The sequence below is a fragment of the Podarcis muralis genome, chromosome 1 (genome assembly GCF_964188315.1).
Source record: "Podarcis muralis chromosome 1, rPodMur119.hap1.1, whole genome shotgun sequence".
Classification (NCBI taxonomy): domain Eukaryota; kingdom Metazoa; phylum Chordata; class Lepidosauria; order Squamata; family Lacertidae; genus Podarcis; species Podarcis muralis.
In genome coordinates this window covers 104,871,482-104,898,264 of record NC_135655.1, presented here as the reverse complement: position 1 = coordinate 104,898,264, position 26,783 = coordinate 104,871,482, and the positions used below count along the sequence as shown (strand labels likewise).

Below are 26,783 nucleotides of genomic sequence, written 5' to 3'. Positions count from 1 at the left end.
AGCCAGTGCAGATCTGTTAGGACCAGTGTTATATGGTCCTGTCAGCTGCTCCCAGTCACTAGTGTAGCTGCCACTTTCTGGATTAGTTGTATTGCAGTAATTCTAGCTCTTTAGCCCCACTTCTACGGAGCTTGTGAGTTTTTTGTGCCCCCCGCCCAGTCACATCCCTCTAGGCAAATCCGTGAACTTTAGTAACACTTTAGAGAATTAATGTAGCACAGCAGCCATTTCTATAAATGATTATAATAAAGTGCTGTAGCTATAAAGATTATTTAACTTAAAACTTGACTTTGACCTTTTTCAGTCATTCGTGTGTGTGTGTGTGTGTGTGAGAGAGAGAGAGAGAGAGAGAGAGAGAGAGAGAGAGAGAGAGAGAGAGAGACAGACGCTCTCTCTCTCTTAGGCAACAAGATTGTAAATGAAGTATTAAAGGAAAATAGCTATGGTGGTGAGGGGACAAACAGATTTTTTTTTATAAAGCAGTGGATATACCCACAGTTTATTTTAAATAGTCCTTGGAGGCTATTTTGAATTTCATGTGAAGTACAGTGGTACCTCGGGTTAAGTACTTAATTCATTCCGGAGGTCCGTACTTAACCTGAAACTGTTCTTAACCTGAAGCACCACTTTAGCTAATGGGGCCTCCTGCTGCTGCCACGCCGCCGGAGCACGATTTCTGTTCTCATCCTGAAGCAAAGTTTTTAACCTGAGGTAATATTTCTGGGTTAGCGGAGTCTGTAACCTGAAGCGTATGTAGCCCGAGGTACCACTGTAGCATCATTCTAAACGCTGCAGAGTTTCCCTTCTGTTTGCTGTATTTCTGGTTTTTGTTCTATGTGTACATCAGGTTCACATTCCCGCCCTGCCTTCAAACTGTGACCCTATATCTGGTGTTGCTTAGCTTCCTCTTTTCTTGACCTTGCCTTGACCCAACTTTTGGTTCTTATGAACGGCATTGCAGGGAGTTGGGCTAGATGGCTCTTTTGGTCCCTTCCAGCTCTGCAATGATTCTGTTATCACTCCTTCAAATAAGAGGACTATTTATTTAAAGTGGGACACTTGCGAGAAGGCCAAATAAAGAAGGGAGAAAAGAAGCCCTCAGTTGAGATGTACACGAGGTATGTGCCAGTTTAGGTAGAATCCTACAATGCAAGAATTTGTCCTTCAGCTATGAACTGGTATCAGGAGAAAAGACATATGGCTGTGGTTTTGTCAGAGTTACAGACTCTTCAACTGCCCTGGCAGGCTGATGAAGGCATTGCTTCCACCAGGCTTCAGCTCATTCCCCTCATTATCACAAGACCGATCGGGAAACTGCAGAATGCCCTCACAGGTTACTTACCGTACACCTTTAAAAAGTTTAAATACAATAGTACCTTAGGTTACATACGCTTCAGGTTACAGACTCCGCTAACCCAGAAATAGTACCTCGGGTTAAGAACTTTGCTTCAGGATGAGAACAGAAATCGTGCTCCGGCGGCGCGGCAGCAGCGGGAGGCCCCATTAGCTAAAGTGGTGCTTGAGGTTAAGAACAGTTTCAGGTTAAGAACGGACCTCCGGAACGAATTAAGTACGTAACCAGAGGTACCACTGTACTAGCATTTACATCAACCCTCCCCAAGGTGTGGCGCGTTGATTTCTACCTCCCGTCAGCCCAAGCCAATATGGCCCAACGGTCAGGGATGATGGGAGTCCTAATCTAGCAACATCTGGAGGAGGCTGCCTCCAACTTTGGAAAGCCTGATTCATAGTCATAGAAATAAAGCACTATGGTTCTGCCACTGCTAATGCAACAGTCGGGGTTTTATTTATCTATCTATCTATCTATCATCTATAAAAGTAATCATATACTACTGACTCATCTAAAACATCTAAGCAGCATACAGTTAATATAAAATCTCAGTAAACACAAGGAATACACACACACACACACACACACACACACACACACACACACAAATGCAGAGGTTGGGGACCTTTGGAGTCATGTGCTGGCTAGGATAGCTCCGTCAGTACAGCATGAGACTCTTAATCTCAGGGTTGAGCCCCACTTTGGTAAAAGATTCCTGCATTACAGGGAGTTGGACTAGATGTGCCTCGTAGTCCCTCCCAACTCTACAGTTCTGTGATCTCTGCCGAATCCTACCCCCTTTGCAAATTGGGGTGGGGGTTACGATTGCTCTCTGCCTCCTGCCTTGAGCACAGAGGGATTTTATATGAAGAAGTGCTCCTTGCTCCAAAACGCGATTCGCTTCCAAAGAACCGTTGCTGAGGGCAGCTTTGAAGTGCGATTGTGCAGAGGCACATTTGATAGAACATCTCTGGGTGTTTCATTTTCATACTGTGTTTATTTTGCTGTTAATGTTTAATTATTGTTGATTTCTTGCTTCAGCTTTAACTGTTGCTTTGTCACAGGAGAGGGTTTCCTTTTTCCTTTCGGTAGTAACAAGGTGGTTTGTGGTCTGCCTGGAATTCTGTGTAGAATCTTGTGTTGCCTCATGGTAGGGTGAATTAAGATGCCTAGAAATCGGAGGGCTGCCCTGCCTTTGGGTGGCTGGACTTCATTGTGGCCATGAGATTATGACTGAGACGCTGGAGTGTGGCGCAACCCTCTGGGCCATGGCTGCCTCAGAAAAAAAAGGCGGAGTTGGTTAGCCTGTCATTCAGCCTGACGTTTCACATTCCAACCAGCAGAGGGAGACTAGCAACATGAAACTGGTGAACAATTCAGATACCATATTTTTCGCTCTATAGGACGCACCAGACCATAGGCCGCACCTTGTTTTAGAGGGGGAGAACAAGAAAAAAAATTCTCCCCCTCTCTGCTCAGCGCCCCTTCAGCGAAGCGGCAGGAGAAACGGAGCCCCTTCCATTTCTCCTCCCGCTTGGCTGAAGGGGCGCTGCGCAGCTCTCCCTTTCTGCTGAAGCCAGGAGAGTCTTGCTCTCCCGGCTTCAGCAAAAGGAACCCAAAGCCTGTGGAGTGCAGCGGGAACTTGCGCTGCGCTCCGAAGGCTTCAGGCAGCTATCTCTGAAGTCTGGAGAGCGAGAGGGATCGGTGTGCACCAACCCCTCTCGCTCTCCAGGCTTCAGCGAAAGCAACGCGAAGCCTCCAGAGCGCGAAGGGAGCGCTTCCGCTGCGCTTCAGAGGCTTCGTGTTGCTATCGCTGAAGCCACGGAGCCTGCATTCGCTCCATAGGACGCACACACATTGCCCCTTAATTTTTGGAGGGGAGAAAGTGCATCTTATAGAGCGAAAAATACGGTATATGGGACATAGAGTATGGGTGTGTTTGTGTGCATGTATTACAGAGTACTTCTGTTGTGATATTAGTTACCATGGAATATAGGACATCTGTCCTTAAACATGGGTTCAGCTTAAATGGGTTCCAAGTTCAGCTTCTGAACTTGGATCGGCTATGATCACACCATATTTTATTTAATTTAACTGACCAAAAATGAAGGGTGATCCATCAGCCATGGTTCAGTGTCCAAGCCCCAAGGTGTGTGGTAATGGTTATTCTCCACTGTGAGTGAAGTACGATTAAGTCACACTCTGGGTGTGAATTCAATGGATGCAACCAATGACCAATGCTGACTCTCGCCAGGTCTTTTGTTTAGCCGGAACTCAGTTCCGGCACCTCTCAGGTGGGCACCATTGCCATTATAAGAGAACAAGGGAGGCGTTCATGGAGAGTTCTGGCTCCTCTTTTTCTAGAAAAACAGCACTGAATATCGCCACATGAATATTTCATGTTCATCAACCGGGGGTTGGGGGGCAGCCTTAATTATTAGCTTCTTATGCTGCCAGTCTCTGACATTTGACCCCTGTGTTATGTTGATCTGTGAAATAAGTGGTTTCCGAAGCCAAGGCTTTTTAGAGCCTTTTTAGAGCACTTTTTAGAGAGATAGGTAGTAACACTTGTATATTACAGAGCATATAGATGCCGCTCACCCCTAAGTCAGGGATAGTCAATGTGGTGCCCTTGAGATGTTGCTGCAATACAGTTCGCTTCATCCTGGACTACAACTCCCATAATCATGCCAGGTCCTCCAGCAGGTGATGGTGGCATATCCCAACCTGAACTGGTATGCAATTCTGGAAGTAAGTACAATTGGATCCAGGAGAACTAAATGTGTGTTAAGAGCGGGGGCATGTGACTCCAGCTTCCTATTAAGAATAAACCATTTTGGGATAAATCGCTGAATTGGCAAGACCAATTGGGAACTCCTGGCCGATGAGCTGCCCCATTACCTCTGGTGTTCTGCTGCTTGCACGCTTCTGCTAGGATGATAATAACAAAAATTTTAAAATTCTGATAAAAATAAAATAAAGCACCCCAGCAGCCCCAAAAGGTATGAAAAAATGCGAAGAAGTGAGATTGAAAACTGCACTAAAAATAGATGTATTGGAACAGATTACATCAAAAACAGATGTATTTATATGCCTAATTAATGTGTGGCGGCTCAACACCTTTCAGTGTTGTTCATTACAGTTCTCCCATCTCTTATAGTGGTCTGTCAAGGCAAACTGTTAGCACAAAGTGTGGTCTGCTTCTTTTACTTCTATATATGTTGCAGAATAAATAGCTCTCTGTGGCTTCAGTACGTTATCTACAAGCTATGCTAAGAAGGTATTGAGATCCAGAAAGGGATCCTTCTCTCTCTCTTCTCTCGCAATCTACATGGAAGTCAGCCCTGCTGAACTCAATGGAATCAGGTATAGGATTATCTTAACAGTAAGTCCCATTAAGCTCAATGGGGTTTGCTTCTGAGGAAAGACCCACAGGATGGTTAATGTTCCTATGCCACCAGGCTCTAGAAAATAGCATTAATATAAAGCAATGCTGCACAGCAGCTGTAAGAGATTTTTCGAGAGGCTGAATTCATAACATCAGTAGGGAGAGGAAATGTTTCCAATGAAACCAACATTCACAGTTGAGAGGAGGTGATTCCATTTGAGAGCCTTTTTGTGTGATGGGGTGGTGTTGGGTTTTTAAGCTATGCTATGTTTAAAGCTGATAGAAAACTGAAGTGTGTGTTTTTCCTTGCCTTTAGAGATAAAACTTGATAATAGTTTTGTGTGACTGGCGCTATTTGCTTGCAAGCAAGCAGTTTTCACCAAAGCCATTTGCCTGCTGTGCTGTTCCATAAAGGATCTGCTTTAATCTTTCTTTTCATTGTGGAGGATTTACCTGGTCAGTGTGGGAGACTGGAGATGCTGGTGATGCTAACCTTTCCTTTTGATGCTTCTTAAAGCATGGAGGGGATATTGCACAGCGGCAGTGTGTGCGTGCTTTGACTGGTTAGAGCCCAATAATCAATCCCTGGCCTCTCCAGATAAAACAAAAAAGGGAGCAGGCTAAGAAGAAAGACTTACTCCTTTGAAAGCTGCAGCCATCCAAATAATATTGGACTGGATGGGCCAGGGGTCTGACATAGTATAAGGCAGTCTTTCTCAACCTGTGGGTGCCCAGATGTGGTTGGACTACAACTCCCATCACCCCTAGCTAGCAAGGCCAGAGCTCAGGGATGATGGGAGTTGTAGTCCAACAACATCTGGGGACTCTTTTTATACATACATTTATTTTGCGGTCTGCAGTTTTGTATTAGAAGCTGCATTTTCTTTATGCCATGTTTGTGCTAATAGAACATCTTCCCGATACAAGTAAACGGGATTCCACCAATCAGATTAGAATAATCACATGTGTAGCAAACTGTTTGCCTCCTCTCTGGTTTATAGCACTCATCTGCTTTACATTGGTCTGATCTTCGTAAAGAATGGGCAGCCTGATTTGTTGCTCGCTATCTTAGCAGAGAGCGAAGCTGTGGAGACCTAGAGAGCTAGATCTGCTGTCTTTTTGGAGCAGTTGGAATAATGCAAGAGGCTAGAAGATTGGGCAGAGGCCAGTTCCTATAGCACAGTTCACCATGCCCTTGAGTTGCTGTTATGAATTCCAGCATCTCAGAGATTCTGGCAGAGAATTCCGTCCTCTGTAGCTCAAGACACCCGACACCATAGTTGGTCGCATGCAATAGCCACACAGATGGCTGGGAAGTTAGCACAGGTTGTGAATCTTTGAATTTGGATGGGGCTGAGACTTAAGCATCTAGTGTGGTACAAGATAAGTTCATCAGCTCAAATACATAATTATGGGGAAGCCAGAAATTAACGCTGGATCCTGGCAACAGTAATTCATGTTTTTTTATTTTTTAGCAGTGGTTTGGAGAATTACAGTGGTACCTCGGGTTAAGAACTTAATTCGTTCTGGAGGTCTGTTCTTAACCTGAAACTGTTCTTAACCTGAAGCACCACTTTAGCTAATGGGGCCTCCCGCTGCCGCTGCATGATTTCTGTTCTCATCCTGAAGCAATGTTCTTAACCCGAGGTAATATTTCTGGGTTAGCGGAGTCTGTAACCTGAAGCGTATGTAACCTGAAGCGCATGTAACCTGAGGTACCACTGTATATTAAAATTCTTACATTCACTTCTGGATGCAGCTGTCATTCCCAAGGTTAATTAGGCAGAAAGAATAACTGTTAATTCAGTGTGTTACAGTGAAGATAATGCCTTGGGAAGTGGTCACATTAAATTAAAACTGGGTCCCATTTGTTTATTTGTTATTTAAAATATTTGCCTTAAAGCCCACGTACACACACACACACACCATTTCTGATTAGGGTTAACAGAGAGGCCTGTCACTGACAAGCCTGTTCATCCATATCCAGATTGACAAGGTTCCATTAGTTCAGTTCAGAAAACATGAGTCCAACCCATGGTTTATAGCTCACACCCTGGTTTAGCCACCCCCTCACAAACCATGTTTTGTAACCTAACTCGTGTTCAGATGTAATGCCAAAGCGTGATTTGTCTGTCTTTCTGAATGCAGCCGTTGTCTGGTGAGGAAATTGCTGGGATTCAAAATCCTTTGGATACCTGTGAAACTAGTTTATGAATGTTTGCTCAGGAGCAACTCCCAAATTGCTCCATAACCATGTAGTTTGCCTGGTCAACTGTTTTGCAGCGGCAGGGATTGTGTGTACGTGTTACTGAAGCTAAGCAAAGAGTCCTCTTCTGATAAACTTCAGATATGCTGTGGCCTTTGCTCAAGCACAGGCAACCCTTCTGAAAGTTCTGTTTTGATGAACATGAAAAACAGGCAAGTGTCTTGTTCATTGATGAGAGCCTTGGAACCTGCTTTGTATGCTGAACCAGGCCAGTATTTCATAAAAGTAATATTTAATTACCCAGACTGGTAGCATCACCAAATATTTGCTCCAGACTTGCTTACTGAGTATCAGGGTACCACATGCATGAAGCTGGGAGCATTCAGCTTCTGTCCATGGTTGCCTTGGGTTGAGCCACCTGGAAGGACCATTGGTCAATTTAGCTCAGCAAAGCAGACTGATTCGGTACAAGGGAGCTTCCTTTGCTCTTTATGACTTTGTAAACATTCCAAGTAAGCATGCACAGCTTGATGTTAGAAGCTCTGTGTGTCTCTTTAAAAGCCCAACCCCTTATAAATGCGCATTAGTGGAAAATCTCCCCATTACCCCCAGTAGCCCCTTCATCTTCCCTCCTCTCCTGTATGATGTTGCAAGCGATACCCTACAGAATGATGCTGTTTGAACCAGGGGCAGGGAACCTGTTGGGGAAGGTCCATAGATAGCTCAGTGGTAGAGCATTTGCCTTGCATGCAGAAGGTCCCTGGTTCAATCCCTGACATCTCCAGGTAGTGCTGACACTGGCCCCTGTCTGAAACCTGGGGAGCCACATTTAGTGAGCTTCAATAAGGAGCTAGATGGGACAACTGTCTGACTTGGTGTAAGGAAGTGCTGCCTTGTTGATTCTCCTCGACTTCTCAATGGCTTTTGACACCATCAGCCATGAAATCCTTCTGAATAGGTTAGGTGTGGAAGGCATTGCTTGGCAGCAGTTCCATTCCTGTCTGGAAGACTGTTTCCAAAAGATGACACTGGGAGATTACTGCTCAACCCTTGACGGTCATGCTTTTGAATTCTGCTGGGTTCTGTTATTTCTCCCATGCTGTTTTAACATCTACATGAAGCAACTGGGATAGCTCAACCAGAGATTTGTCCAAGGCATTGGCAGTATGTGAATGATGCTTTATTGCTCGCTCATCAGACTGGTGATTCAGGAGAGGGCATTTTGTGGCAGCCCTTAAACTGTCAGACTCCCTCTCCACAGGCGTGTGGCTAACATCTTCACTGCGTAGCAATTGCCATATGCTAAAAGTGGACCTCTTTATCCTGGACTTTGACCGTTACGGTTTTCTGTTTCATGGGCCCCACCTCTTTTACTGGATTTCTACTCTATTATTCCATATGGAATGGGGTTGCTTATTTTATCATTGTAATGGCTTTATCTGTTTTTATAACTGTATATGGTCTTCTGTTGTTGTAAATTGCCCTGGGACCTTAAGATGAAGGCAGGTAAGTAAATGAATGAGGATCTTTTGTCAACTTTGTCCAATATGCCAGCTGCAACCTTACCTGGGCGAGAATAGCTTGGCCACAATTACCCATGCTTTGCTCACTTCCTGTTTAGACTAATGCAGTGCGTTGTACATGGGGCTGCCTTTAAAAAGGGTCAGGAAACTGCATTAATTCCCAAAGAACAAAACTGGTACTGGGCAGTTTAATTACACCTGTGTTTTTGTCAGCTGAGCTGTAGTTGGCCAAGTAGTATTTTTATCCTTTAAAAAACCTTATCGGGCTTGGACCAGGTAACCTGAAAGATCTTCTCCCAGATATACCTACCCAAACCTTAAAATCCTCCAGTAGGGCCTCCAAGTGCCTCTACTGAATGAAGTGCTATCTCAGGCTTTGGTGAAGAAATGGGTTTGTAGTAAAACTTCAGAATATCCTTCTACACCTGCAACCCTAAACATACTTGTTAGGGAGCAAGTCTCACTGAGATATTTCTGTGTAAACAGGCATAGGCTTACCTTGTAAATTCACTTAAACTTTTGGAGTTAGTGCTTCAAGCCAGGGGTCTGCTTTAACATGCGCATGTTAAAAGCACTATTGTGTACTAATATGTTTTTCTGCTAGTAATTGAAATTGGATTACTATTGCTTTATGTCATATATTGGTTGCTTTTAATTTACCTTGCCCTTCAAAGGGCTGTTTTCAACTGCTTAGCAACCAAATTTCCTATTCCATTGCTTTAAAGTGGTCTTCATTAGCAGAACATGGTCAGTGAGTCATTCAGTACTTCAAATCCATCAGGCAGATATTGGATCACTCATTTGGTTGCAAGTTAATTTATAAACAGCTTCTGTTTTTGAACCCTAAATAACTGGGTAGGTATTTAAATAAGAGCTGGAAGACCTGTTTTGTTTACCGTTGTCCATTAGTGGCCTCAGTTAGTCACCAGGAGATTTTATGTATCCTAATTCATAAGCTGTAAACATGGTGATGGTGCAATTTTTCCTTTAGTTTTGGCCAGACTTTGATCATTCCACAGTTTGGCTTTATTGAGCTGTTAACTTTTTTTATTGTATTTCCAGCGTAGTTCATGAGTTTATCCTCATCAGACTTTTGTTGCCTCTGATGACCTGTCATTGAGTATCACGATGTAGTGTTAAAAATAAATTTTCTGTGTAATAGACAGAACGTTCTGTTTCCCAGGATTTCTTCTGCCCCACCCACCTCCAGACAGAGGCATTATCTCTTGATCAAATTCTCAGGGGACTGGTGTCTGAAATCCTAAGCAAGTTTACTCAGAAGTAAGTCCAATTAAAATAAGTGGCCCTTCCTTCCAAGTAAACATCCTGGGCTATAAGGAAGCAGCAAAGGCTATTATTTCTAACATGGTGAAAATGTAATCTCCACTGATGCAATATTTGAGGATACTATAGACACAGTTATGGATGAATACCACCACTGATGGATCAAACTACAGACCCCTTTTGTTTAGCAGTTGTTCAACAATATGCTTCCCACAGTAAGAACATCAGAGCCCTTCAAGTTAGACCAGGCTAGCCTGCAAGCAGGGTATGAGCACAACAGCAGTCTTTTGACACTCCCTAGCAACTGATCACATAGCCTCTGGAAGTGGTGTGGGGAGAGTAATATACCTTCCATGACCAGTAAGCACTGATAGCCTTATATTCCATGAATTTACCTAATTCTCTTTAAAAGATGGCCAAATCGGTGGCCATTTCTGGCTCTTGTGCAAGCGAATTCCAACATTTAGCTATGCAGTGAGTGGGGGGGACGACAAGAGAGAGACATTGCACAAACCTTTGTAAACCAAGAAAATCTTTAATAAAAATACATTTTTAAAAAGCTATGCAGTGCGCGAGGAATTGCTTCCTTTTGTCAAAACAAAATTTTAAAAAATTCCTTCCAGTAGCACCTTAGAAACCAACTAAGTCAGTTCTTAATCTCCCACCATTCAGTGTCATTGGATGTCCCCAAGTTCTAGCGATATGAGAGAGGGAGAAAAAAACAACATTTCTCCGTCCACTTTCCCCAAACCAAGCATTGTTTTATACACCTGTATTGTATCACCCCTTATTTGCCTCTTTCTACAAAAGCCTTCCTGGGATAGCTCAGTTGGTAAAGCATGGCTCTCTTAACTTCAGGGTCGTGGGTTTGAGCCCCACATTGGGCAAAAGATTGTGGCCCCTCCCAATTCCATGACTCCGTGATTCCACGCAACCTATCCACAAAATGGAGTTGCCTCAACCCCAGGGTCTTTTTTTTCTGAATATCCTTTTTTGAGGTGAGGTGAACAGAACTGTAGGCAGTATTCCAAGTGTGGCTGCAACCTATAATATTGGCCGTTCTTATTTTCAATTCTTGTCCTAATGATCCTAACCAGGCTAAAAAAGTGTTATGTTTTTGTTTACAAAGCTCTAAACACATTGTGCTTTTCCAGGTAAGCATTCCATGCACGGCACATCGGGTTGACACATACTATGTGTCCACTGACCCATGTGGCATGATCATGCCAGCATGGCACCCATCTGGTGTACTAATGCCATGGCTAAATACTCTGATGCATGTGATAAGCACATTCTAAACATGACAGGACCCCCCTTCATGCAAAGGCGGTGATGAAGCAGTGTGACTGTGCCACTGCTCTCAAGCCATGTAGATTCTTTGGCCCTGCTCTGACATCCACACATGGAGCATGTAGATTTCCCTTTCCTAGACCTCTGCACTCAACACATGGTTGAGTGGTGTGGCATCCTTACCTCTTCAGCTTCTGGGCAGACTCTCCTTCCTATGAAGGGGGCTAAGGTGTCAGTGGGAAGATTTCTGCTCATGTCCCATGCCCATCAGACCTCTGGTGATAAGCTTATCAGTGATGACATTCCACCCACTGAGTGGTTTGTTTACAGAAGCTGAGTGCTTGGCAGCACACGACAAAGAAATTGGCTAAATTGAGGGCAGTAGGTGTCACCTCATTACACTGTATTCTGCAGCCAAATTTTAGTCGGGTCCTTTTGATCCCTGCCTTTGTTCTGCCTTAATTTGTTGTGCTTTTTTAAAAAAGAAGCAAGCACTCTTCTGATTGTTCTATGCTGCTGTGAAATAGAATCCCCGCCCCTGCCCCCCTGGAAATGTTCACTAGATGCATGTATGTAGGTGTCTGATCTGGTTTAAAAAAGACTTGCATTGTGAACCTGTGGTGTAATTTATTTGCACAGTAGCTGTCCAAAGAAGAGGGAGAGGCCGCTTAGCCAATTCTGTGTCAATAGGCTGGCCCAATAGGCATCACCAAAAAAGGAGGACAAACGTTTCCATAAGCCAAGCTATAGGCATAGAGGCAAATTCAGAAACCATTATTGTCAGCTAAGTAGAAATGAAACACTTTCCCTACTCTTGCTCCCCCCTCTTTAAGGCTCTTTATCTGTAAAGCAGACTTGGAATGGATGGCTCCTTGAGGACTTAACCATGTGAACATGCGTCCTACTTTACAGAGGATTAAGTACCAGAACTGACCTCTTGTATTAGTTGCCATTTTGAACATATCTAGACTCTTATACATTTGCCTCTTGTTTGAGCTGTCCCCCCCCCCCCATTTTGTGTCACATCTTCTAGGCCCCATTTCTTCACTTGCAGTGGAAGCATTGGACCTTTTCTGTGCTTCTGGCATAAAACTACAACCTCCAGGCTGTGTGGGGAGAAGCACATGCTCTGGCCCTTCCCCACCACAGCACCACCCCTCTGGAACTTGGGATAATACTGGTTGTGGGGTGTGGTTGTGTATGTATATGTGTGTGTGTAGTTGCACCATAGGCTCCTGGGACTTGTCAGATTATTCCAGTCACTTTGGAAAAGCATGACAAAGAGATACCTGTTTTATTATTTGTAAAGTGCTTAGGAGAAGTCTAAGCACTGGTGAATTGATGTTGATGAGGAGTGAAGACTTTGGAATGACCTGGGTCAAATCCACATAAAGCATTTATAACCCTTTAACAATCGTGGTTCCCCCTATGGTTTGGGAACTGCACAGCTAGGGAAAAAACAATGCTGTCCAGGGTTGTAAAGACTGCAGAGAGAATAATTGGGTGCACTCTTCGCACCTTAGATCAAATCTATGCTCTCAGGTGCCATTAGAAAGCTGCAGAGATAGCACAGGATAGTATGCACCCTGGAAATGATCTCTTTCAGTTTCTGCCTTCTGGAAGAAGGTAGAGGGTTATAAAGACCAGGACTAGCTGCCTGAGAAACAGTTTCCACCCAAATGCAATTCTGGTTCTAAAAGCAGTATAAGGGGTCTCTATTGTATATTGTATTTTAAAATGGGGTTTCAGAGTTTTTAGGGGTTTTTGAATGTCTTATGTAGATTTTCAATTTCATTGTTCTGTATGGGACAATGATAATAAAGATATCATATTGTATCGTATTGTATTGTATCGTGTCAAACTGTAGTTTGCCCCCCCCCCCCCGAGCTACAATTCCAAGCTGCTTTAACACACTACAGTTCCCAAGTTTTTTCAGGGAAACCATGCCCTTTAAACATACGGTATGGATGTGACCATGGAGTTCAATAACCAAAACAGCCACGTTCTCAACTTTCTCAATATAATGTCAATCCTTGTTGTCACTTCCAGCAAAAAAAAAAAAAAAAAAAGTACATTTACATGCTTCTTTGAGAGCATAGTAGATTTGACAGATTTTGGTTTGTGTCTTTTTAAGGTCCAGATGCTGCAAGGAAATCAAAGCTGGGCCCTGTGGAACTGACGGTGGTTATAACTGTACCAGTATGTGTCTTGTCTATAGCTTTAATGCTGACTCTGTGCACACATCAAGGCAACAACTGCAGATTCAGGAAGAAAAGAAGACAAAACATTGAAGAGCCTCTGTCGGAATGCAGTCTGGTGAACCCAGGGAAGACTCTCAAAGACCTGATTTATGATATGACGACGTCAGGTTCTGGATCTGGTATGTGAGTGTGCGCTGTGGATTCTGTTGGAATTTCCCATGATGTGTAGCAGATTAAGGTAATATTCCAAGAGGCATAGTGCTAAAAAATCTCTCTGGAAGAGCCTGAAAATGGGAAACGAAGGGGTATCAGTTATACTCCTGATAACTGGAAGTGCAAGTAGGAAAATTGCTTTTAATCTGGTGTCTGTTACACAGCTGCATTGTGTTTACAGCTATGCAAAGAACAGGTGTCGCAGCTAGACATTAAAAATGCAAACCAAATAGTTTATTGTATTAACTGAAGGCCATAAGAATCAATATTGCATAATGACCGGGGCAGTTTTGTGTAGCTTCTCTGTTAGAGTGAGGCATGCCTGCTTCTCAAGATGTGTTTCATGCAGTCTGTTTCATAAAAGACATGCATGCACATGAAACCATCTGGAGAATGTTAATCTTTCCCAACACATGTGTGAATATTCAAAGAAGTAACATGGGGGAAAAACACCCTGAAATGCAGTTAGTAAGGCTGCTGCTTAGAATTGGTGTACTATGTGGAAAAATTATGTGCCCCCCCTGCATGATAAAACTTCTGAAGTTCCAGGTAAGAGTTCCCTCAAAGGTTATGATGGCTTTAGAAATGTTCATCTGATTTTAGCTTGCTTGCTTACTTACTTTGCCAAACCTTTATTAGGCATTACAAATAGGTAAAGGTAAAGGGAGCCCTGACCATTAGGTCTAGTCATGACCGACTCTGGGGTTGCAGCATTCATCTCGCTTTATTGGCCAAGGGAGCTGGCGTACAGCTTCCGGGTCATGTGGCCAGCATGACTAAGCCGCTTCTGGTGAACCAGAGCAGCGCACGGAAACACGTTTACCTTCCCGCTGGAGGTATTTATCTACTTGCACTTTGACGTGCTTTCGAACTGCTAGGTTGGCAGGAGCCGGGACCGAGCAACGGGAGCTCACCCCGTCGCGGGGATTCGAACTGCCAACCTTCTGATCGGCAAGCCCTAGGCTCTGTGGTTTAACCCACAGCGCCACCGCATTACAAATACAGGCCATCATAAAACATCCATATATAAAATTTTAAAATATACACAAATAAACAGCCATGTAAAAATATGTAATGATGAGGATTTTCATTGGAGTTTCTTCCCGCTAAATATTCCTGCTAAAAATTCACCACTCTGAGAGATATTATTTACTTCAGCATATTCTGTGTCTTTCTCCACTGAGAGCTAAAGTTTGCCAGGGAAAAAGTACCATCTTTGATATTCTGAGCAATATCTGACCGCAAGCCAAATGAGGAAGAGGTTGAAGACTTGTCAAGCTGCAGTAGCTGAAGTCTCTGCAGCATTTCCAGACTATTCTTTGTATGTCTGCGAAAGACAAATGTTTTGGCTTCAAAGGTCAGGCCTATGCTGACAATTCCTGGGTGTTTCCTGAGCCAGAAACTTTAAAACTGTTTTGAAATAAGTGTAGATTCAGATTAATCTTCTTGCTTAACACCATGCCTTATGTGATGTGAAGACACTGGGGCTGCAATCTAATTTCTTCCAAGCAGAGTGTCCTGAAGTCTTGGCCTTAGACAGGGCTGATCTATCAATTGTTCACAAAACAGAAGTGATGGTACTCATGTCATTGTTATTTGATATCTTTGAAGAGCGCCGTTGTCATTCTCAGGGACTACTTTCATTTTCCATCTGTAAGGTTGTGACACTATCCCCCAAGTTATCTAATAATCGAGGGTTAAATCTGATGTTGGTAATTCATTCTCCTTTTCTAGTGTGTCACTCTCAGGAGGGCCAGATCAAGTTTGCTTCTGAGGTGAGACTATGCCTGTGGGCTGCTAGTTGGTCCTGTTGCCCTTGGGTAGAAACAGGAAATGCCACTTGAAAATGACATACTGTAAAGCAGGGGTCATCCACCTTTTCGGACCAGTGGCATATTTCAAATTTTGAGAGAGTGCTGGGGACCCCAGTCACAAAATAGGTGCTATGAGGAAAGCATGGCATAACACAAAATGGTTGCCACAGGGAACGTGGCATAACACAAAATTAGAGACAGCCACAACTGATAACATTATGCTTACCATGAGATATCAGCTATGACCTGCTGGTCCTGACTGAGAAGATCCCATGATATTGATTTTTACACACACACACTGTTGCTGTGTGATAGCCACAACAAGCATTCCTCAGTACCAGAAAGCCCATTTTTGATCCAATTCTGTTGGCACTTGCCATCTGGGTTTGCTATTAGATGGATAGATAGATAGATTGCAACCAAAGAGCAATCCAGCAGTACCAAAAACAATGGGAGTTTTGCCACTGATTACAAGAAGATGTGGATTTCACAAATTGGAGATTGCCTTTGCGTATATATTGCACGTGTTGTAGATCAGTGGTAATTATTGGAGGGAGGGTTAAGAAAAGGTTTTAATGCTTGTATTTCTCTTGTTAGGCTTGCCTCTGCTTGTCCAAAGAACAATTGCAAGAACAATAGTCCTTCAGGAAATAGTTGGAAAGGGTCGATTTGGCGAAGTCTGGCGTGGAAAATGGTGCGGAGAAGACGTGGCTGTGAAGATCTTTTCCTCGAGAGACGAAAGGTCTTGGTTTCGTGAAGCAGAAATCTACCAGACCATTATGCTGAGGCATGAAAATATCTTGGGTTTTATTGCTGCCGATAACAAGGGTATAGTACTTCCACACCGTTTCACAATGTTTGCCCTGTGCTAGATTAGCCCTGTGTTGTTATATTCTTTAAGAAAGGCTGGTTTATTATGATTTGGATGATGTGATGCCAGGCGTAGTCCCATACTCCAGTACAAGCCTCCCCACCCCTGAGATTTTCATTGTAGGCACTTTCCAGGATTCCCTCACCAATGGAGGTTCAGTAGTTATAAAGAGAAAAGGCTTTCCCTGTGCATGTATCTTAAACATGGCAATCTCTCCCAAGGGCAGAATTGCTTGTATCGATATAATAATAATAATAATAATAATAATAATAATAATAATAATTTATTTATTTATACCCCGCCCATCTGGCTGAGTTTCCCCAGCCACTCTGGGCAGCTTCCAATCAAGTGTTAAAAATAATACAGCATTAAATATTTAAAAACTTCCCTAAACAAGGCTGCCTTCAGATGTCTTTTAAAAAGAAGATAGCTGCTTATTTCCTTCACATCTGAAGGAATGTCCACAGGGCGGGCGCCACTACCGAGAAGGCCCTCTGTTGGGTTCCTCATAACCTCACTTCTCGCAATGAGGGAACTGCCAGAAGGCCCTCGATGCTGGATCTCAGTGTCTGGGCTGAACGATGGGGGTGGAGACGCTCCTTCAGGTATACAGGACCGAGGCCGTTTAGCGCTTTAAAGGTCAGCACCAACACTTTGAATTGTGCTTGGAAACGTACTGGGAGCCAATGCAGATCTCTCAGGACCGGTGTTATGTGGTCCTGGCGGTCACTCCCAGTCACCAATCTAGCTGCCGCATTCTGGATTAATTGCAGTTTCCGGGTCACTTTCAAAGGTAGCCCCATGTAGAGCACATTGCAGTAGTCCAAGCGGGAGATAACTAGAGCATGCACCACTCTGGCAAGACAGTCTGCAGGCAGATATCCTCTATGCATGGGGCTTTTGGCAGGAGATCTGGTTTGATTTGCTATATTTAGTTTCTCCCCCACTAATTTCCATGGGCGGTGGCTTTTAGCACTGCCCTTGGTGCTGTTATTAGTATTGCTTGCCACTGGGGTGCTGTTGTGTGTCTCATCAGTGCGTTTAACAATGTGTGAGCATTTGATTTTTAATTTAAAGTCTTTATGGTGTTCCTTGTTATTTATTTATTACATTTATATCCTGCCTTTCCTCTAAGGGGCTCAAGGCAGCATATCCCGTATGTTCCCCTTTGATCTTCACAATAGCCCTGTGAGGTAGGTCGGTCTGAGAGAGGGTGAGCAGGGATTTGAATCTGTCTCTCCATGCTCTCAGTCCAACACTCTGATCACTACAGCACACTGGCATGATACATTATATTGGATGCCAAACAATGATAGAAATTTAAATTAAATGCAAGAGCATGGGAATCAAGACTTGGTTGTTTTGGTTTCCATGGAACTGTAGTTCTACATTCTGCTGGGAACATTTTAAATGGTTTATAGCAACCAACCTAATTAGAAAACATGTGTGAAGACAAGGGTACCATTCCAGATTTTGGCAGAGGGTGGGGGGGACAAGTAGTTTAATTATAATTATTTATTAATTTGTATACCTCTGAATGCTGAAATATTACAAAATATAGAAACCAATCACACAGCATTGTTAAAATACATACATTAAACATACAAAAGGATTAAAATACATAATAAAGCAATCTCACTACAGTATTGAAATATCAGTGTCTGTCATTAAAATATGTTTGTAGCGGGGCAAGGAAAAGAGATTTAGGAAGGTCGGAAAGTCTATTTTTGGTTACATTTAAAGTTAAATTGCAAAACAAACAACTATCTGTCCGTATTTTAAGTCCATTCATTGTGGTACTTGGCATTTTTGAATACATCATTATAGCTTTCACAATGCAGCATGCTGTTAAGCCCATTGATTTCAAAGGACAAGGATGCTTGCCTTTGTGGGGATAATGAGTATAGAAGTAATTCTCTGATCTGATTCAGGTGTGGAATAATTGCAACTTGAGGTGTAAGGCAGTGCCCATTACTAAAGGGTGCCATGCATTATGGTTATTAATCTTGCACAATATTATTATATTACCAGTTTTCCAAACTTGAACTCTTGGAGCTCATTTGTAATTTCAGTTCTTTCATACATTTTAATCCTATGCTGGTGCTTGTCTCACATTTTCCAGCAATCATATGACTGCTGACCCAACTATCTGAGATACTTTACTAGAATATGCAGCTAGTTGTAGCTGTAATTTCCTATTGGGGTGGGGGCAGAACTAGCATCCATTCTCTTGAACACCTTAGGAGACATCACACACATGCCCTATAGAAAAGGGCATGTCAACAGATTTTTAAAGCTATTTTCTAAACAGATGGTTAGTATAGGTGACATTCCTCATGACAATTCAGCTCCTGTTGAGGACTCAAGCAAAGGAGACAGATGGGCTGCAGGCAGCTCAAGAGTCCAGCCCTGAAACTTCCTCCTCTTCTTCTAATGACAAGTGGATCTTTACCAGTGATTTCCTTGCTATGTGGCTTACAAAATAAGATTTGCAACACAGTCCTATGCATGTTCACTTGGAAATAAGCCCCCACTGTCTTCAGTGGGACTTATGCCCTAGTAAGTGTGTTGGAGATTGCAGCTTTTTAGTGTGAAATTCCATTCTGGCATGAATTAAACTTTTCCTACAGTGTACAGTTCTGGTTGCTTCATCTTAAAAAGGATATTGTAGAGTTGAAATGGGGTCAGAAAACAGCAACCAAAGGGGGATGGAGAAATTCTGCTGTGAGGAAAGGTTAGAACATTTGCAACTTCTTTGTATAAGGAAGAGTGACTTGGGGACATGAATTTGGGATCATCCAATGAAGCAGAACATTGAGAGGTTCAGGGCAGCCCAAAGAAAGTCCTTCTTCACACAATGCATAGTTAACCATGAAATTTGTTCCCACAAGAAGTTGTGATGGCCACCAGCTTGGATGGCTTCAAAAGAGGATGAGACAAAATTTGTGGAGAAGGAGAAGGCTACCAAGGCCGCTGGCCATATTCACTTTGTTCTCCCTCACTGTCAGAGGCCGTGGGCCTTTCTCTAAATGCCACTTTATGGGGATCAGAGTGCTCTTGTACTCATGTCCGGCATTTGGGCTTCCCATAAGCATCTCACTGGTCACTGTGAGAACAGGATGCAAGACTAGATGGGCCTGATTCGGCAGGGCTCTTCTTATGTTCTGCATTGCCAAATATTCCGTTGCGAAAATAAACGGGCCTTGCAAAACGACTACCTTTAGAAAATATTTTCACCTTTGAGGGTTGCTGTGCTCTACTGCTACTTATTGTTAAATGCAGTTATGTCTCTCCACAGATAATGGGACTTGGACTCAGCTGTGGCTTGTCTCAGAATACCACGACCAAGGTTCTTTGTTTGACTACTTAAACAACAACACTGTAACAGCCAATGGCATGATCAAGATGACATTTTCCATAGCCAGTGGCTTAGCCCATCTTCACATGGAGATCGTTGGCACTCAAGGTAATGTGTTCATGTTTATGCAGTTACCTTCACATTAAGCTCACTTCGGGCAGAAGATGACTTGGATGGATGTTGAAGAAGTGAATGAACCAGGATTTGTTTGACTTGTGATTATTTCTGCCCCTTTCTCTGGCATCTTTGTGTATTAAATGAGCACAGTACATTTGGTAGATACATGTTTACAAAAAATCCCAACGCTTTTAATATAAATGAGGGAGTGGGTGCCTAAATATTAATATTAGTGTGGAAATTGCCTTCCACTCCCCTCTCCCCTACACAAAATTTTAATTTACATTGAAGAAGTGGGGAGAGGTATGTGGATGTGAAACAACTGTGTTTGTAGGAATGTTTAGGGAGGCAGGAGAGGATATATTGTTTTCTAATATTCTTCCTAACTTGCATGCAAGTTCCTTTACTTAGCAGAGTTTTACATTCCCCCTTTTAAACACACAGCAGATAGCAGGTTGCAGACTTGTTTAAGCCTCTTACTATTAGATTCCTGGTATGTCCCCTCTTCATAGAATAAAAACGGCACAATCTTGGCTTAGTTTACTCACATCATCAGTTCACAGTTGGATCCCTGAAGGCAGACTTAGTTACAAAGTATATACGTGTGGATGTATCCCATATAGGGATAATCCCAGTGTTCCCTGTTGGCAGCCAACAGAGCATTTCTAACTAAAAAGCTGCTCCAACGATGGAGGAAGTCAAAGAGAGAGAGTGTGCTGCGTGACTTGCCCTTTTGTTACCTGGACAGGTAAGGTCACATGCAAAGGAAGTATGCCCCAGCCAGGAGGAAACAGGAAGTTTTCAACTGGCTGAGCCCAACATTCCCCTGCATGTCCACTCTAGGAAAACAAGGAATGTTGTACTTGACTGCTACTTATGTATCACATCCCATAGTATTGATAGATACATGCATGTAAAGGGAATTGTGTGTGGTGTGTAGGGTGACTCTGGCTGTGTGTGTGTGTGTGTGTGTGTGTGTGTGTGTGAGAGAGAGAGAGAGAGAGAGAGAGAGAGAGAGAGAAATAATCTTAAGATCATCATTACTGCCCCTCCCCCTCACCTTCTTAAGACAGCAAAATAGAGTTTGTGTGCATTGTTCTAGCCCCACCTGCTGCTGGCATTACCCTTCGATGGAAAAAAGCTTCCCCAGCCCTGCTGTCCAGGATAGGGTGATAAACTTTTGAGTGTTAAAACAAGAGCTGAAAAAAAGTCGTATGAGCAGAAGACATTACTTCTGAATTTTTGTGGCTTACATTTACATACACGCAATGAACGTTTCTGTTAAACATATCAGTGGGTAACGTAAAGACATTGTGGGCATATTTTTTGTGCTTCGCAGGCAAACCAGCCATTTCCCACAGAGATCTGAAATCTAAAAACATTTTAGTCAAAAGGAATGAAACCTGTGCCATTGCTGACCTGGGACTGGCTGTCAAGCACGACTCCCTGTTGAACACAATTGACATACCTCAGAATTCTAGAGTGGGAACCAAGAGGTAAGTCAGTATGCTTGTAATATTTCCCATTAAATATTTCACACCCAAGAGGGTTGAGTTGGAATTCTACATGCATATGGCAAAAAACCCCAAAAGCTTTCCCCCTGTGAAATGTCTCCCCACCCCCAGTTTGTTTCAGAGATATTTAAAGGGGCTGGTGAAACGGGGTGAAATATGTTTCGCGGTCTCATTGCCCTCATTCAGATTTGTCCATACGACATGCGGCAACATGTGTAACTAGGCAAATGAGAATCAAGATACCACTAGCCAAGAATCCTTCAAAAATTAATGTTGTATTACTCAAGGCTCACTGCATATCTGCCTTTATTACAGCCAAATGACACATTGCAAAATATGTGTATGTTACTGCTGTGTGTGTGTGCATGCTCTCTTTTAAAATAGCAGCCACTGAGGGCAGGGACAGAACAATCAGGTAGGGTGGAATTAACCCTTTCCCCCACACCAAGTTCCCCTCAAAGAAAAGCTATAGTGTGCCAGTTGGAGCTTCCCTCCTGACAGGCCCAGCTCTGGAGCTGCTTTGCTAAAAGAAAGGAAAAACCCGTGCAGTGCTAAACAGCAGGTTAATGCGGCTTGCAGTTTTGCCCTCACTATTTCCTGTGCTGTGAAGGGCAGGGAGAGAAGCAAATAAACCAGGATTCCTGCAGTTGCTTTGAGATGACTTGAGCTCAAGGTTTGCTTTACTGTGTTATCTGAACCCAAGCTCATGGTTTACAATCTCCTGGACAAACCATAAGCTGTAAGTCATAGGAAGAACCTTAGTTGTAGCACATGGTTAATTTGGAGAGAGTTAACGCATGAGCCCAGGTTCAGACAATACACTAAGTCAAGTCATGGCTTAGTTCAGCACAGTACCACCGTAGAACTGCCAGGTACAAGTGAAGTGGCCTCTTTGGCAGCCATGGTTTGACTTAGTGTGATGTACAAACTAGGCAGTACTGTTCTGATGGTCTACTGAATGTGCACAGGTCCAAGGGATCAGGATCAGTTATTGAGATCCTGCCTCCCTCTTTAATGTTTTCATAATACATAAATGTTGATCTCATGAGAAGGGCTAAAGACCAACTCCCAGGAATTGGGAGACCTAACAAGAATGCCTCGAATCTTCTGCTTTCTCTCAAACAAGTTCAGTGTTCTAAAAATACCACATTTGTATTTCATTTTTATTTGTTGTCCCTTAATTTTAATCCTAGTTAACTAAACACACCCCTTTCTACCTCTTTGGTAAATATGAGTTTTGGTATCTCTGTATTTGAAAGGTACATGGCTCCAGAAATACTTGATGACACGATGAACATAAGTATCTTCGAGTCCTTCAAGCGTGCAGATATCTACTCTCTTGGGCTGGTGTACTGGGAGATATCCCGAAGATGCTCAGTTGGAGGTATAACCTATGTCTCTCTCTTTTTAATGCTCCAGACCCCTGCCATTGTGTTTCAAAACTATTCTTAGATAGTATAAAAACAGGGACATGTTTCATCCTGTTTGCTTGGCACTCAGTGCGGTTTCCAATACAGGAATAGGGTTGTGGAAGTATGTGTTATACATGGGAAGAAGGGTCTCACACTATGACTAGGGAGCAGAGCTATGCTGCTGTAGCATCACATGTGACTAGCTGTACCAATGCAGGCATCTGAAGAAGATCCCCTTTGCTTGCGGGGATGGGGGCGCTTTGTGTCCTAGACATGCAGTGGTACCTCGGGTTATAGACACTTCAGGTTACAGACTCTGCTAACTCAGAAAAAGTACCTCGGGTCAAGAACTTTGCTTCAGGAGGAGAACAGAAATCAGGTGGCGGCAGCAGGAGGCCCCATTAGCTAAAGTGGTACCTCAGGTTAAGAACGGACCTCCATAACGAATTAAGTTCTTAACCCGAGGTACCACTGTAGTGTGATGCTCCCTCACATGAATAATACCTAAAGACAGGGGTTTTTTTTTTCCTGGCACCTCTCAGTTGTGCACCATTGCCATTATAAAAAAAGAAGGGCAGCTCTTTTTTCTAGACAAATAACACTGTTTAAAGGCGGCTTATGAGTGGCTGAAATAATCGGTGAGGAGGAAAGGAATAGTGGGGAGACTGGAGAATAGGAAATTGCACAACTGGTACTTTATTTAATTTTAAGAACATATACCTTCTTTCACCAGGTAAGTGGCTTACAAAATGTAGCATTGTAATAAGGGATGCGGGTGGCGCTGTGGGTTAAACCACAGAGCCTAGGACTTGCCGATCAGAAGGTCAGTGGTTCGAATCCCCGTGACGGGGTGAGCTCCCGTTGCTCAGTCCCTGCTCCTGCCAACCTAGCAGTTCGAAAGCACATCAAAGTGCAAGTAGATAAATAGGTACTGCTCCGGCGGGAAGGTAAACGCCGTTTCCGTGCGCTGCTCTGGTTCGCCAGAAGCGCCTTAGTCATGCTGGCCACATGACTTGGAAGCTGTACGCCGGCTCCCTCAGCCAGTAAAGCGAGATGAGAGCCGCAACCCCAGAGTCGGCCACGACTGGACCTAATGGTCAGGGGTCCCTTTACCTTTAATAACAGAAGAGCATTGAGTTGCAAATATCATATGTATAAAATGCAACTATAAAGAGAACAGTGATCCTTGGTTGAAGGGCAGTATATCAATTTAAGGAATTAATAAAATGACACCCCAGTAGGCCATTCAGCTGCTGCTTCAGGATTGGTGAAAACCAGAAGCCATCTACGATTTGATTGTTGTCCTGAATCAAACTTCTGTCGGTGGTTCCCTGTGGTGGGAAAGAGGGTATTTCCTTCCTTAAACAAAACCAACTTCCATGCCCAACAGTTTTCCTGCACCTGTACTTCTGCTACCATTTAATATCGCTTGTACCCTTAACTTACCAGTAATCCTGGTAACTATGAGATAAAGCCAGTTGTATATAGTTACTATATTTGACAATATTAACATTTATTTATAGTCAGATTGCGTAGTGTGCGAGCTTCAAATTACACACTTTGCTAATTTGTTACTGTCACGTTCAATACCAACAGCTTTTACACTACTGTTACCAATACCATACAGCCTCTGGCAATTGCCCTTGTTAATTACCGTATTTTTCGCCCTATAGGATGCAGCTAGTTTTCAGGGGGGGAAATCAAGGGAAAAAATATGATTTCCCCCCTGCAGCTCTGGGAGCAGTGGACAGGCTGCACGCAGCCTGTGCACTACTCCAAGACCTCCCTGCTTTTGCGGGAGGTGGCGGAATTCCCCCACCTCCCGCAAAACCCCACAGGAGCCCCGCGTGACTCCTGCAGGCTTTTTGACCAGGAGGGGAGAAGGGACTGAAACGGCCAGTCAGTCCCTTCTCCCTCCTTGGGGAAAAGCCCCCAAGAGCCGCTCGCTCTTTAAAGGGTGCGCGGCTCCTGCGGGCTTTTCTAGGAGGTGGGGGAATCCCCCCCCCTCGTTGAAAAGCCAGCAGAAGCCGCGGAGCCCCTTTAAAGAGCGCGAGGCTTCTGCCTGCATTTGCAGGAGATGGGGGAATTCCCCCATCTCCTGCAAAAGCCGAAAGGAGGGTTGGAGAGTAGCGGCAAGGCGTTGCGTGCCTTCCTGCTGCCCCCCATCCTCTGGGGCTGGCGATGGGGGAAGAGCTGCTTTCCCCCACTGCCAGCCTCAAAGAGCAGACTCTCCTGGCTTCAGCGGAAGCAACGCGAAGCCTCCGGAGCGCAGGCTTCGGAGGCTTCGCGTTGCTATCGCTGAAGCCAAGGAGTCTGCATTCGCCCCATAAGACACACACATTTCCCCTTCATTTTTGGAGGGGAAAAAGTGTGTCTTATAGGGCGAAAAATACGGTAAGCCCTCAACACTATGACTGAGGACTTTTGTTGAAGCCTCTGTTTTAACCCCTACTCACCTATTGAAGTGTGGGTCTGTTTCTGCTGTCTTGTCTTGGAAGACCTTCCTCTAAAGCTCCTACCAGGCGCCAGAGCCCAGCATTCCCAACTCCTCTCGCCCCTGTAGACAAGTTCTCCCTGTCAAGTGATTCAGCTACCCCAGCAAATCTTCAGCCATCAAACCACTTGGTCTTCCTCTCAGGTCTCCTTCTTCCTTGATCCTCTTCCTCTTTGCTGTCTTCTTCTTCTGGCTGCCAACCAAGAACACCAGCACAAACCCACATGGACCAACCAGCACCCAAACATATAGACACTTCTTCTGCCGCCCCTTCTAGCCCCAGCCCATCACACCGTCTATCGTGGAATTCCAAACCTGCAGCCCTCCATCGCAATGTGCACGCTCTCTCTCCTCCTTTTGCATACTGAGAGTTCAATCTCCAACCCCTATCTCAGCTGTCACTTAAGGTTACCCAACTTGACCAAGACTTCCTGCATCAAACACATTGCCATATTAATTAAATGAACTCCACACAAACACCCCCAAACTCTTCCACTACCACAGGCTTGCATCTAGCTCAAGTGCAATGCTTTCTTTCGTCTTTGAGAGTTCTGGGTCAGTGCAGAACTGGGTCTGGCTATTAACTGGAAGGTTGGGGGTTCAATCCTGTGGACAGGATTCCTGCATTGCAAAGGGTAGGACTAGATGGCCCTCGGGATCCCTTCCTCATCCCCACTGGATTGTAAAACCATAGAGCTAGGCTACGGCTCCAACATAAGGGGTTGTCATATTGCATTATATAATAGGTTGCGTTATTACATTTCCCCCACTGAAATGCATCATCTCCTTCTACCTCTCATTCTTTGGATCCAAGCCAGAGTTGTATTAGCCCATATTGGGTCTTCACCTGCCCCTTAACAAGCTGACAGAAAGAATTGTGGGTACCGCAGAGCTAGTTTGACAGGAATGATTGCCTGCAATTTCAAGGACTTTCCCATGTAGCCCTGAATGAAAATAAGTTTCTGAATACTTCAAGGATGCGGCTTTACAGATTTTTTTTTTTACCGAAGCATTTGGAAAAAGCACAATGTTTTCAAGAATATATTTGCTGACACAATGGATATTTGCCCAGGTGTGCCAGGAAGCCGTTTCTGTACTACATCTGTCCATGTTTTGCTCCCATAACAACTGAAAGTCCCCTAGTAAATTTATATTTTTACCACATTCCTCTTCTAGGAATTGTCGAGGAGTACCAGTTACCTTACTATGATGCTGTGCCTTCTGATCCTTCAATAGAAGATATGAGAAAAGTAGTCTGTGAGCAAAAACATAGACCAAATATCCCAAATCAGTGGCAAAGCTGTGAGGTAACATTTTCTCTTGCTTCGCGCCTTCTTTGAACTGCAACTTTTACTGTGTATCTAAAAAGTGCATGTTTTTAACTGAACTAAAATATGAAAACTTACCCCCCCCCCCAAATGCTTGCATATACCTGTCTGGTTAAGTAAATGGGCTCAATGTGAGGCGCAGTTCACCCCTAGAGGCCTTTCAAATGCCAGAGTTTAATCCACAGGGGGACATCATGCGACTTTCCTTCGATACAGCCCTCCAAACCTAGAGAGAGAGAATGCATGGATGATGGAAGGATTGGGAAAAGTTTGAGTGTCGGTGGGTGGGTGGGTTTAAGAGAGTATGTGTGAAGAAGAGAAAAAAATGGTGTTGCAGCCACCTTTCCTTTGGTCCCACCCACTTTTTGCCCAATAGGGAACCAGGCAGAGGGCCTTCTTGGTAGTGGCACCCTCCCATC

General features: G+C 43.8%; 1 protein-coding gene and 1 long non-coding RNA gene across 2 annotated transcripts in view; one reads left to right on the top strand and one right to left on the bottom strand.

Annotated features, from left to right (window-relative positions):
• Nucleotides 1–26,783, top strand: part of ACVR1C (activin A receptor type 1C) — a 48,977-nt gene that overhangs the window by 13,055 nt on the left and 9,139 nt on the right. The window contains exons 3-8 of the mRNA XM_028746245.2: nucleotides 13,177–13,422; nucleotides 15,868–16,098; nucleotides 19,440–19,607; nucleotides 20,956–21,112; nucleotides 22,390–22,514; nucleotides 26,213–26,343. Of these exons, the coding sequence (XP_028602078.1) occupies nucleotides 13,177–13,422; nucleotides 15,868–16,098; nucleotides 19,440–19,607; nucleotides 20,956–21,112; nucleotides 22,390–22,514; nucleotides 26,213–26,343 (1,058 nt within the window). The remainder of the gene's footprint in view (nucleotides 1–13,176; nucleotides 13,423–15,867; nucleotides 16,099–19,439; nucleotides 19,608–20,955; nucleotides 21,113–22,389; nucleotides 22,515–26,212; nucleotides 26,344–26,783) is intronic.
• LOC114605248 (uncharacterized) lies at nucleotides 23,214–26,221 on the bottom strand. Its single transcript, XR_003708536.2, has 2 exons — nucleotides 24,999–26,221; nucleotides 23,214–23,873 (listed from the first exon to the last, which is right to left on the bottom strand). It is a non-coding gene; the product is annotated as an uncharacterized LOC114605248 (long non-coding RNA).